The 12,172-nt window shown below is 36.8% G+C and overlaps 1 protein-coding gene across 2 annotated transcripts; it reads right to left on the bottom strand.

The window, feature by feature from the left end:
• Positions 1-248: 248 nt before the first annotated feature.
• On the bottom strand, positions 249-11,609 carry LOC108672969 (dyslexia-associated protein KIAA0319-like protein). Of its 2 annotated transcripts, none has more exons than XM_047881606.1 (9): positions 11,299-11,609; positions 10,145-10,309; positions 8,988-9,069; positions 7,310-8,151; positions 5,243-7,051; positions 4,506-4,607; positions 3,265-3,519; positions 1,548-1,728; positions 249-403 (listed from the first exon to the last, which is right to left on the bottom strand). In XM_047881606.1, the coding sequence occupies exons 1-8, from the start codon at positions 11,573-11,575 to the stop codon at positions 1,565-1,567; spliced, it is 3,696 nt and encodes a 1,231-aa protein (XP_047737562.1). In that variant the 5' UTR covers positions 11,576-11,609; the 3' UTR covers positions 249-403; positions 1,548-1,564. The 2 variants fall into 2 exon arrangements, with proteins under 2 accessions (XP_047737562.1, XP_018016227.2); XM_018160738.2 differs by having other exon boundaries at positions 249-404; positions 1,541-1,728.
• Between the last annotated feature and the right edge of the window lie 563 nt (positions 11,610-12,172).

The following is a 12,172-nucleotide window of genomic DNA, read 5'->3' on the forward strand; positions in this document are numbered from 1 at the left end:
TCATCTTTAACTGACAACACATAATGAGTTTTGTTTGCTCTTGTAATATGAATATTCAAATATTAATAATATTCATTTCAGGCAATAAAATTTGGTTTAGTTAATAGCTCATATTTTATAGTGGCTTAATGGGAAAAAATATAACTCAGTACTCACTGCAGTGAGTGACAGAGCGCGCATTTTCTCGTCGCCGAAAACTTGAAATCACGGACGGACAGACGGACATGACGAGCACAATAGCGCCTTTTTTCCATAAATGAGAAAATGCACTAACAAGGCGTTTATAAATAACATTCATAATATGCATCAGCGTAGTTTGTTATGCAGAGTTTGAAAGTTGTTCGTAGGAATATAAGAAGCTCTTTGGTGCTTTGCCAAGCTGCGCGTGCAGTAGAAACGCAACCTGTAACGGAAAAAATTTGTGAGAAACCTGGAATTTGTAAATTAAATCATATTTTCTTAATTTCAGATTGACAATCTATTTATTTCTTACATATGTTTTGAGGAAAACAGTACATGGAGCCCAGGCATGATGAACCTGGATACTTAAAAAAATTCTAATAAAGTTGTTAGTCTTCAATTAGCTTACTTTCTTCACTGGATAAAATATATTATTTAAAAATTATAATTTATCATTTAAAAAGTTTATTAAATTAAAAACATTTTAATTGAAATAAATTGTTAACTAAAAATTTTGATTCATTAGACATCAGCATTAAAAAAAACAGTCACTAGAATAAATTGATGTGCTATGGAAGATTTAATTAACACTTGGAAAGGTGATTTATACAAGATAAGTGTTGATGAATTGTCATGTCTTAAAAAACTTTAATTCAACTACAGCTTTTTTTCAACGATGTGGACCAACTAGTTTCGGCATTGAAGCTTCCTTTTTAATGTATAAAAGCTATTGTAATTTTATAGATCGGTCTCTATAAGATAATCATATTTTAATTTTAAAAATACCTAGTCCTTTGAGTTAATTGATTTACAATTGAAGGTTTCAGTAACACTAGAATAGAACTTCTGGAGTGTTATTTTTTTTTTAAATTGATTATTCTAACATATTGATCAGAATTTAAAATTATATTGCCTGAGCGCTGATGCATTAAAATGGATGTATAAACTACTCACTGAACTCGACCACTCACTGAACTCGACCACTCACTGAGCTTGACTACTCACTGAACTCGACTACTCACTGAACTCTACTACTCACTGAACTCGACTACTCACTGGACTCGACTACTCACTGAACTCGACTACTCACTGAACTCGACTACTCACTGATTGACCACTCACTGAACTCGACCACTCACTGAACTCGATTACTCACTGAACTCTACTACTCACTGAACTCTACTACTCACTGAAATCAACTACTCACTGAACTCAACTACTCACTGAATTCAACACGAAACTTAGGCCCGGAGTCTTGAAGGGGCAGTTTTGAGCAGGCCGTTTTTGCGCTTTTTGCCGCCCTGACTGGCACTCACTGAACTTGACTACTCACTGAAGTTGACCACTCACTAAACTCGACCACTCACTGAATTCAACACGAAACTTAGGCCCGGAGTCTTGAAGGGGCGGTTTTCAGCAGGCCATTCTTGCGCTTCTCGCCGCCCAAACTCGCGCTCTTGTGCCGCGGTTTGGCGCGCGAGTCGAAGAGAATCTCTGCGTCGCTGCCGGACTCGCTGCTCGACTCCAGCAGGCTGCTGCGAACGCGCACTGTCAAACAGCGCACGTAAGAATACTTATTTACGCGCGTAAAAATACTTATTAATAATTAAATTAATTAATTAATTAATTACAGCGCGCGTAGAAATACTACTGATAATCAACTATATATATAAAGGCCAGGGTGCGAACTCGCACTGTGAAACAACGCGTGTAAGAAAATTTATTTATGCTTTAAATTCTTCAGTTGATACAAAGAATTTAAGGTGAGGGAATAGTTCATTTAAATAAGGGATATAATTGATAAATCACTTGCTGAATGCAGACAACAAATGTAGGGACATGATATGTACCAGCATTGTAAAGAATTTAGAAGTGAAGATTGAATATATAAGAATAATGTTTTACGCACTTAAATTATTAACAAGTACCTATCAGAGGTGATTTATGAAATTGTCACCCATTTACCGTAATCAGTCTACACTAAAACTACAGAACGAAATTGGAAGGTGTCGAACATATAGCAACAATTTCATCATTGAATTTATCATTACTACTGGAATCTTAAATTTTCATAAATAAAACTACATATACGCCAACACTCAGACAAATGAATGAGGTCATTTGCCCAAATAGTGACGTACCTTCAAACTTGGTCCAGAAGACACACACAAGAGGGGAAAAGAACTGCATCACTATATGGATCAATCTCACTCATTTCATATTATTAATTAATTTTAAAATTGACACAATCAATTTTATAGGCACAACAAATAATACACCGTATAAATACAATTACCTTACAAATAATAAAAGTACAACATACAAATAAATAAAAAACACAAAATAAATAAATATATTCAGTATAAATTAAACTAGTCCATATAAACAAAAATACAACATAAAAATACAATAACCTTACAAATATTAAAATTACAACATATAAATAAATAAATAAAAAACACCAATTAGATAAAAATATTCAGTATAAATTAAACTAGTCCGTACAAACAAAAATACAATATATAAATACAATTACCTCACAAATAATAAAAGTACAGCATACAAATAAATAAAAAACTCTAAATAAATAAAAATATTCAGTATAAATTAAAATATTCCGTACAAACAAAACACACAACATATAAATAAAAGAGTACTCACTCTTGAGTCCTTCATTTAAATTAGTCCGTACATAAAAAAAACATAAATAAAAGACTGCTCACTCTTGAGTCCTTCTCTTATACACATCTAGATGTGTATAAGAGACAGNCTCTTGAGCCCTTCATTTAAATTAGTCCGTACATAAAAAAACATATAAATAAAAGAGTACTCACTCTTGAGTCCTTCGTGTTAATTAGTCCGTACATAAAAAAATAAAACATATAAATACAAGAGTACTCACTCTTGAGCCCTTCATTTAAATTAGTCCGTACATAAAAAAACATATAAATAAAAGAGTACTCACTCTTGAGCCCTTCATTTAAATTAATCCGTACAAAAAACATAAATAAAAGAGTATTCACTCTTGAGCCCTTTATTTAAATTAGTCCGTACATAAAAAAAAACAAATAAAAACATACTCACTCTTGAGCCCTTCGTCATCAAGAAGCGTGTAGCGACTACCACCCCCAGTCCCTCCTCTTCGTCGGTGCCCTCCACCAGACGACGACAGGCCCTCCGCTCCCCAACACCCAAACATTGAAGAGCTTTTGCCCCGCCTTGACTCCTGCCCCAGGGCGGCCCTGCGTCGGGAGAGCAACGTAGCGAGCACCCACACACCGATGACTAGCAGCGAGCCAATCGCCACGCTCGACACGAACACGTATATCACACTCCAATCTGTGGGATAAATGTATTGGGCATGAAAAAACTATTGAAACGCTCGATACGAACACGTATATCACGCTCCAGTCTGAGAAATAAATGAATTGGCATGAAAAAACTATTGAACCAATCGCCACGCTCGACACGAACACGTATATTACGCTCCAGTCTGTGGGGATGAATGTATTGGGCATGAAAAAACTATTGAACCGCTCGATACGAACACGTATATCACGCTCCAGTCTGAGAAATAAATGAATTGGCATGAAAAAACTATTGAACCAATCGCCACGCTCGATACGAACACGTATATAACGCTCCAGTCTGAGAAATAAATGTATTGGGCATGAAAAAACTATTGAAAGTTATATATATGATATATAATATTATATTTTATTTCAGTTACCCTTTAAGAGCGTTACGATCGTATTTATCCGTGCATGCCATTTTTAATCATTCACTGAAATTAATAATTTACGGCTTTAATTAGAGTGCCATTTTAAACAAATTTAGGATATTAGATAATGTTTCTCTGGCTAAATTTATCATTTTTATAGCTACAACTGACGCACAAACGTTGGTCACATGAGTAGTTTTTCTATAACATTCAAAGGCAGTAACTAACCTATAAGGTAGTTGGTACAATCAAGCGATTAACAATAATTGTTAAATTATTGCTAAATTCAATTCACCTAATAGGATTACAAACATCAATAGATCAAGAATTATCCATCAATATCAGGACTTTTATCTCGTAATTAAACACGGCGTAGTTTTGGAAGGCAATTCGTTTAGCAAAGTTTGGAGTTTCGACTGCAAATTTAACACAAGAACTTGATTAAAAAACCAGTAGTTACGCTGTTACTTGACTTACCACAATTAAGTGACAAATTCACCACAATTGGGTGACACATCACCACAACTGAACAACTCACCACAATTGAACAACTCACCACAACTGAACAACTCANAAACTCACCACAATTAGGTGACAAACTCACCACAATTAGGTGATGAATCACCGAAGTGTCGGCGCCAGAAGGACTCCATCCACCAGCTCTGACACACGCACTCTCTCCTGGCCTGATCACACTCGCCGTGACCTGTTGAATTGTTGATAAGTCAACGTCTATAAATTCATGTCATTCCAACATTTTGATAAACGTCAATAGAAGTCATGTCATTCCAACATTTTGATAAATGTCAATAGAACTCATGTTATTCCATCAATATTTTGAAAAACGTCAATAGAACTCATGTCATTCCATCAATATTTTGAAAAACGTCAATAGAACTCATGTCATTCCATCAATATTTTGATAATAGTGAAAAGCATACACATATTACATAAAGATGATCACAATAGATGTGAAAATTGAAATTATCGGAGAAAAAATCAAGATGTAAAAATCTGTAAAGTGGTAGTATTGAAACAAATTGTTTCTATTAAAACAGGAAAAATATCTATTTTAATTCTTAAACAACTAGAGTTGTTGCTTTGGTGGATGACAGTGTGACTAAAATTGAATAACATGTGACAGGGTTAAATACTATAGTAGGTAGGTACTTTTTTCAAGTACCTACCTACTACCTTAGTACCTACCTAGGTAGGTACTGCCTAGGTAGGTAGGTAGGTAGGTAGGTACTACCTAGGTACCTTAGTACCTACCTAGGTAGGTACTAAGTACCTACCTACTAACAAAGATAACAATTTTTCAAGATTTAATTTAGAGCAAACCTGAGCAGTTATTCTGGCAGATGACCGTGTGAATAGAAATGATGGGAATCTCGAAGAGGTTTCCAGAACTCGCGATAGCAGCTTTGACGCCAGACTGCAACATGGCGGCGAGTCGTGTACCTTCTACAACTTCTCCTGAGTATGAAGTAGCACCGATGATATTAGAGGCAGCCCCAGGCTGCGGGGCTACTGAGTCTTCCCCAGACATTGTACTTGCATTGTAACCGAGGATCACCGCAGAACATTCCCCAGCATGAGGTACCCCTGTGAAATCGATGAGCTGGAGGGAAAAGGTGGCAGGAAGAACCACTTTGAAAGCCTTGAGTAGGTTAGTGAGCTGGGCATGAGAGACGCTTTCTATGCCGGCACCCAAGACGATAGCGACAAGATCCCGGTTGTGAGGTCCTGGTTTTACTATGAAAGAAACGGTGTCAGAATCTGAGACTCCTTGGTCGTCCCATACCGTGAGTTTCCACTGATATTGACCCTCCACCAAGCCAGTCAACATCAGCACTGGAGACGTGGCAGATTGCCCCAGGACTAAGCCAGCTGCTAATGAAATAGGAAGGCGTTCCCAAAGCCATTTTACTATACCAACGTCGTCTGACGAGGCCGACCCGTTGACCTGAACTAACGAGACTGGCAACGTGACTGAGAAGTCACCGCCACCGTTTGCTTTAGGTTGCAGGTTCTGCTCCTGTTTGACGGTGATAGTGACTGTATCTGCTGTGGTCCGAACGTTATCCTGACTCGTAAGTTGCAGCTGGAATATATAAGAACCACGCGTGAGACCAGTAACATTTACACGGAGCCTATCATCAGGAAACGGGACGAACTTGGGCGTCGAAGGACCGCTTATCAATGTCCAAGACACGTTAGTACTCTCAAGAACCCCTCTAGAACCTGACCCATCCAACATTGCGTCAACTAATGGCAGTGAGATTGTAATGTCAGCTCCAGCATCTGCTACCAATGCTGCAGCGTCAGGCGTGTGAACATAAACGTTTACGACCGAAGAGTCTGATTGTCGGGAACTGTCGACGACTTTCAGGACGAACTGGTAGTGGCCTTCTTGAAGCCCTGACAGCTTGAGGACGGGAGTTCTGGTGTCCTGCATGTCCACAGGATGGCCGTCGTCGTCACTGCCTTTTGTCCATTCCCATTCAACGATGCCGTGGTCATCCGCACTAGCATTTCCGTAAACCAGGGTCTGAGTTTGCGGTAAATAAATAATTTGGTCGCCGCCTGCGTTCGCAACGGGAGGGTAGTCTTTCTCCTGAACAACTTCCACAAAAGCAGTGGAGTTTCCTTCAAGTCCTTCGGAATCTTTGACCCTGAGCATTATGGTATAGTTGCCTGGAAATAGGTTTTGTAACGTGAGAGTCTGGCCTATCTCTTGTTCGAGACTGTAATCCAGTGGTCCCGTGACAATCTCCCACTTAAACTCAAGTTTTGATGCCTCGGTATTATCATCAGATGACCCCGAGCCATCCAATATAACAGCAGTGGTAGGTAAGCTGACCTTCTGCTTTGCAGGAACAATGACAACCTCAGGACGTTTGTTCACTTGATGGGCTTTCAAAACTGTGAGGTTGGCAACGGTAGAGCCCACCGCTGCCGGTTGAATGATCCCTGAAGAGTCGCTGGAGTCTCCAGGTTGAGTAACTCTCACCGAGAAGAGGTAGGTGCCGGCCACGAGGTGGGCAAGGGTTACAGTTGGGCTGTGGGGCTCAGTGAGTGACCCTGCCGAGTCTGAGCTTGTTTCTGGACGCTGGATTAGTGTCCATTCATACTGACAATCACGACAACCTGTAAACCAAACTTTTATTATTATTTATTATAGGGAGATTAGAGACTCTATATGTATATAGGCAGAAAGTGTATACCTCAAATTAGGTAGAAAATGATTAAGTAGAATCAATTTTTCATCAACCTGAAATTTAAAGTACGTGAGTTAGAAAAGACTTGAAATATATCAAATTAAACTTGTATCCAGCACAGCAACACATTAAGTTATTTTTAATCCGGAACAAAACACATGGTATCAATGATAGACAATTAACCTACCTCCAATAACATAAGAAGACAACGTAACGCTTTGTTCATAGATGTTCTTGTCAGCAGGAAGCCAAACTGTTTTGTTATTAACAGTAACATCGAGCGTGCGAGGAGTGTATGGAGTCGTAGTCACTATGGGAACAGGTGCAGAAGTAGATCCCAAGCTAACATTTGCAAGTGATGTAATGCCTGCTATGGAGATATTACCAGCTGGAGTGGATACACGTTCACAGGTTCCTGTATCTGTGTTACGTGTAAATCCTTCTAAGCACTTGCATAATCCATCACGTCTTCGGTCGCCGATCGCCTCGCAGAACTCATTGGCTTTACAGTCTGACATGCCTAATTCACACGTTAATAGAGTGTATTTTGGACTAACATCTTCCATGCGAAAGACAGGCTTAGAAATAGAAGCAACAAGTTGGTCAACGTGGTTTGTATGAGATGATATATCTTCAGACTTTGACTGAGGAGCTGTTGAAAGATTTTTCTGAATAATAGCTGGATGTGTAGAATTGTTGTTGTGGGAGTTGATCAATTTTTGACTGGCACTTACTTTCGGACTGCTGCTTAGTGCTTCAAATTTTGGTTTCTCAATGTGATTTGCAGTTGGTGTATTGACATTGACTTTGTTATTCATCACAAATGTTTTTCCAGGTTTATTTAATTGAGCGTTGGTATGGAAACTCGAACTTGAAACTTGACCACCACTATCACTTTTTATATTACTGCTGCTTGAAGAAGATGGAAGTTTAGATGGATGAGAGGGAGAATTCGCCAGATTTGTTGATCGCTTGAATCTCCAATGGCGGTTTGATTGAATACCAAACCTCTGGGAGGATCTTGTGGATCTGGTAAAAATTACAAAGTTAAAACAATAATTGCCAAAGGAGTTCATAATAAATATGAAGGTAAACCACCACATTTATGCAGTTCAAATTGCATTGGTAAGTCATTTGCTGATTTCAGTGGAATACAACAGATTTTAATTGATGCATACATATTTTGGTCAAAAATCACAAAACTCATCAATGTGGAAAAAGTTTTTTAGCCGCTATTAAACATTGAGACACATGAAGACAACAGCTTGGTTATGAATTCAAATACCTCATTGCAAAGCTGTAAATTTTACTAATTTTCATTAAAAAAATGAAAAAAGTTTGTAAAAAGCAGTCACAGCCCTAACTATACATGATTAGTGTCACCACATCATATGGTGATTTATTGACATTTTGTGGCACTTAATAAATAAGGGAAATATTGCGATTTTTACTTGCTAGTGTTGAACCAAAGCAACTGTACATTCACCACCCAAATAACTGTAAACAACAAGCAAGCATCTTCTAAATTACCATATCTTGCAACATCACAATAATCACATATAATGGAGCTAAAATGTTGATGGGGTTAGTTTGTGGATGAGCTACAGGAAAAGGATGAATTTTTCCTTATCATTTGTTTTGATTTTAGAGCAAAATGTATTTTATAAGCTAAAAGAGTATATAATCACAGTAATATATAAACTTTCAGGTCCTTGACTACTCATTCATAAAACTATAATGGCAACACATACTCTAAAGCATCTTTTACATGTTAATTTAATGCAGTATTAAGTTTATTAGAGCAATAGTTACTTGAATTAGGTATATAATAAGAATCAACATTGATGTGATCATATTTACAATACCTGTTTAGTGCTGAACTCTGAACAAAGGCTTGATTGGATGACACCGGCAGCAATACCACTTGCATACCTGCTGACATTTGGCCTGCAATAGAAATGAAAAAAAAAACAACTTAAAACAACTCTGACATTTGGCCTACTATAGAAATGAAAAAACAACTCAGTACTCACTGCATTGAGTGACAGAGAGCGCATTTTCTAGTCGATGAAAACGTGAAGTCACGGACGGACAGACAGACGGACGGATGGACAGACGGACAGGCAGACGGACGGACGGACAGACAGACGGACGGACAGACGGACAGACAGACAGACGATGTTACTTGTGATCTCAATTTATGATGCACTTTTTACCTATTGTGGTTCATCCGCACCCAGTTTGACACTTTAAAAGGGCCTATTTCGTCCAATCTCGATACGCGATGTGGATGATAAAGGGTTGCCACTTTTTGAACAATATAGCAATTTCTTTTTATTGGTGTAAGAACTACAAGCCATTAGATCATTAGTTCTTGTTCACGCTCAGAAAAATATATGGTCATTTTGTTTTAATAGAGACGCACTTTCATCTCCACAGAACAAGCGCCCTCTCGCCGGGCCAAATTTGGTCAGAATGACCCAAGCAGGAAGTTGAAAAAATACAACTCAGTACTCACTGCAGTGAGTGACAGAGCACGCATTTTCTCGTCGACGAAAACGTGAAGTCATGGACAGCAAACAGACGGACAGACGGACATGGCGAGCACAATAGCGTATTTTTTCCATAAATGAGAAAATGCACTAAAAATTAAAAATAATGAGCGTTTTTATCAGAGAATGCAGAGGCTTTTTAGTGGCATGAATAACTGATATTTTTTATTGGAAAGACATACAACAAAAATAGTGACATAAATAACTAAAAATACTTAGTGGTAAGACATACGACAAAAAGAAATATTATTATAAAACAGCCGCAATTCATCTTAAAGTTCTGCTCTCGCGCTTGCAGGTGTACAGCGGCCGCAAGACCAACAATAGCATATAATACCAAGATAAATTGTGAGTAAGCTAGATAATGGTTTAACTCTTATATAACTAATTAGAACTCATTATTAAAACAAAAAATTTGAAATCTTCAGACTTCAGAGGAATGATGAAAGGATGAAGTAGATAAATCCCACCTTGAGGTAGAAGATAGCAGGGGTTGTCTGGACTGCAGGATACAGCCTCACACACAAGACTGTCAAAGTTATACAGAGCCAAACTGCACACTTCAGGCGCAGCACTACAGCACTTAGCAGCACAGTCTTGACCATTTTGACTGGCATCAAGACTCTTTCTGGCACCTAAAATAAACAAACATCAGCTTTAATTTCAATTTAACTTATGAATTGGCATCAAGATGCTTTCTGGCACCTAAAATGAACATACATCAGCTTTAATTTTAATTTAACCTGAGAGTTAGACAGGCCATAAATAACTCTCAAACTAACTAACTTAATTTGAGAAAGGCTAAAACTTGAGAGTTCTTTTAATTGAGATTGACAAGTAACAATGTGGTATTTCCATACCATTTCAATATTTACATTTGGCATCTAAAATTAACATAAATCAGCTTTAATTTCAATTTAAGTTATGAATTGGAATTGGGGTGCGTAGTGACCTTTAAATTGGTCATACACACTGCCTAAAAACTTTAACTAGCATCAATTAAAAGTTCACACTCCTTTAAAGACAGGCTAAAACTTTAGAGTTCTTTTAATTGAGATTGAAAAGTTACAATGTGGCCTCTCCATACCATTTCAATATTTACATTTAGTGCTGTCCTCTAAGAAAACAATTTATATTTTTCTCATAACTTTTGAAGAAATAGACACAATACCATGAAATTTCTACCCAAATTTTATTCTAGTAGTTTTGGATATGTATGTTTCAAGAACTTCTGGCTTAAGTAACTTGTAGCATTTAGCATGTAAGAGAAATCATGAAAAATTAGAAACGAAAACATTTAAATAACATTCCATTTATAAGGTGTTATAATAATAAATTGTTACTCAACATCTTTGCAATGCTTATTTTGTAAGAAACAAATGATGTGATAGAAGTAACCAAAAGTTGATAACATTTTTTTTAATATAAAACATGAAATGGTTTTTTGAATGTAGAAGATAGTAGGTACCCGTAGGTTATATTATACTTTGCTGATTCTCCATTTAGATTACAGTATAATTGTACTGGTATGTATGTCACTTGAACTGTATTTATAAATAATTACTTCTTTGCATAGCAGACACATTTATCAAAATTATCCAAGTTATCAATATCTATTACATACCTCTGTCTATTTGATATTGATGTAGCTGAAGTATCACATGTTGATTATCATCACAGGCCGTGAATGTTGTAGCTATATTTCTTCTTATGCTAGGAACTTGAATGGACGAGTCTATGTCAACTTGACTAGTGATACTTATGAATTCAACAGTTTTGATAAAGTGTGGTGAAACAGGATCACCTTCTTCAAAGACATTATCTAATTTCATGCTATTGCTCAATATGAGCATGGAATAAGATATCAATATTGTTATTGATGACTTTAAAACCTTATCCATTGCAGTAACTCATGCATCTATGAAATATAATACAAAAATGTATAACCTTCTAGAGAGAGAAAAGTACAAAATTAAGTTAATTTACATCAACATTACATTAGTCATTACATTAAACAATAACCTTCATGGGTCCATTATTCTAACATTTTTATAATTTTTTGATTGGCATATTAAAATAGAATAACAATGGCAATATGTGCAGTATGATCCTGAGGCAAATGTTTATAGTAAAGAATCCCAATTTGTGCTAATGGGGCAATTTTTTTTGCAAGGTTACCATGCATTTCACCTAACTAGCATTACACTTCGACAGGTTGCCTTCTACAAACTAAGAAAATATAGAATTATTTTGCTATCAAATAAGTCATTCTGAAAAAATGTATTGTATGTATTAACAATTTGTCTCCTAATCAAAGATAACAAATTAACATTTATGAATTCATAACAAATCATGCCACCAATAATAGTTTAACATGATGCTTACCACGTAAGCAATTTGATGGAGCAAGCTCACATTGTAATGAAATCAAGTGTACAATGTATGAAATTCATACAATGTATGTTATGTAATGAAATCACGTGTACAACTGTGCACAC

The sequence above is a fragment of the Hyalella azteca genome, unplaced genomic scaffold (genome assembly GCF_000764305.2).
Source record: "Hyalella azteca isolate HAZT.00-mixed unplaced genomic scaffold, Hazt_2.0.2 contig8360, whole genome shotgun sequence".
Lineage (NCBI taxonomy): Eukaryota > Metazoa > Arthropoda > Malacostraca > Amphipoda > Hyalellidae > Hyalella > Hyalella azteca.

What these genes read in the sequence shown, in the direction of transcription:
- LOC108672969 (XM_047881606.1), bottom strand. Translation starts at nt 11,575, where the DNA reads ATGGATAAGGTTTTAAAGTCATCAATAACAATATTGATATCTTATTCC. An exon ending in TCAATATCAAATAGACAGAG is followed by an intron (nt 10,310 to 11,298) that starts GTATGTAATAGA and finishes TGTTTATTTTAG; the next exon opens with GTGCCAGAAAGAGTCTTGAT. An exon ending in TGATTCATCACCTAATTGTG is followed by an intron (nt 3,520 to 4,505) that starts GTGAGTTTGTCA and finishes TTTATCCCACAG; the next exon opens with ATTGGAGTGTGATATACGTG.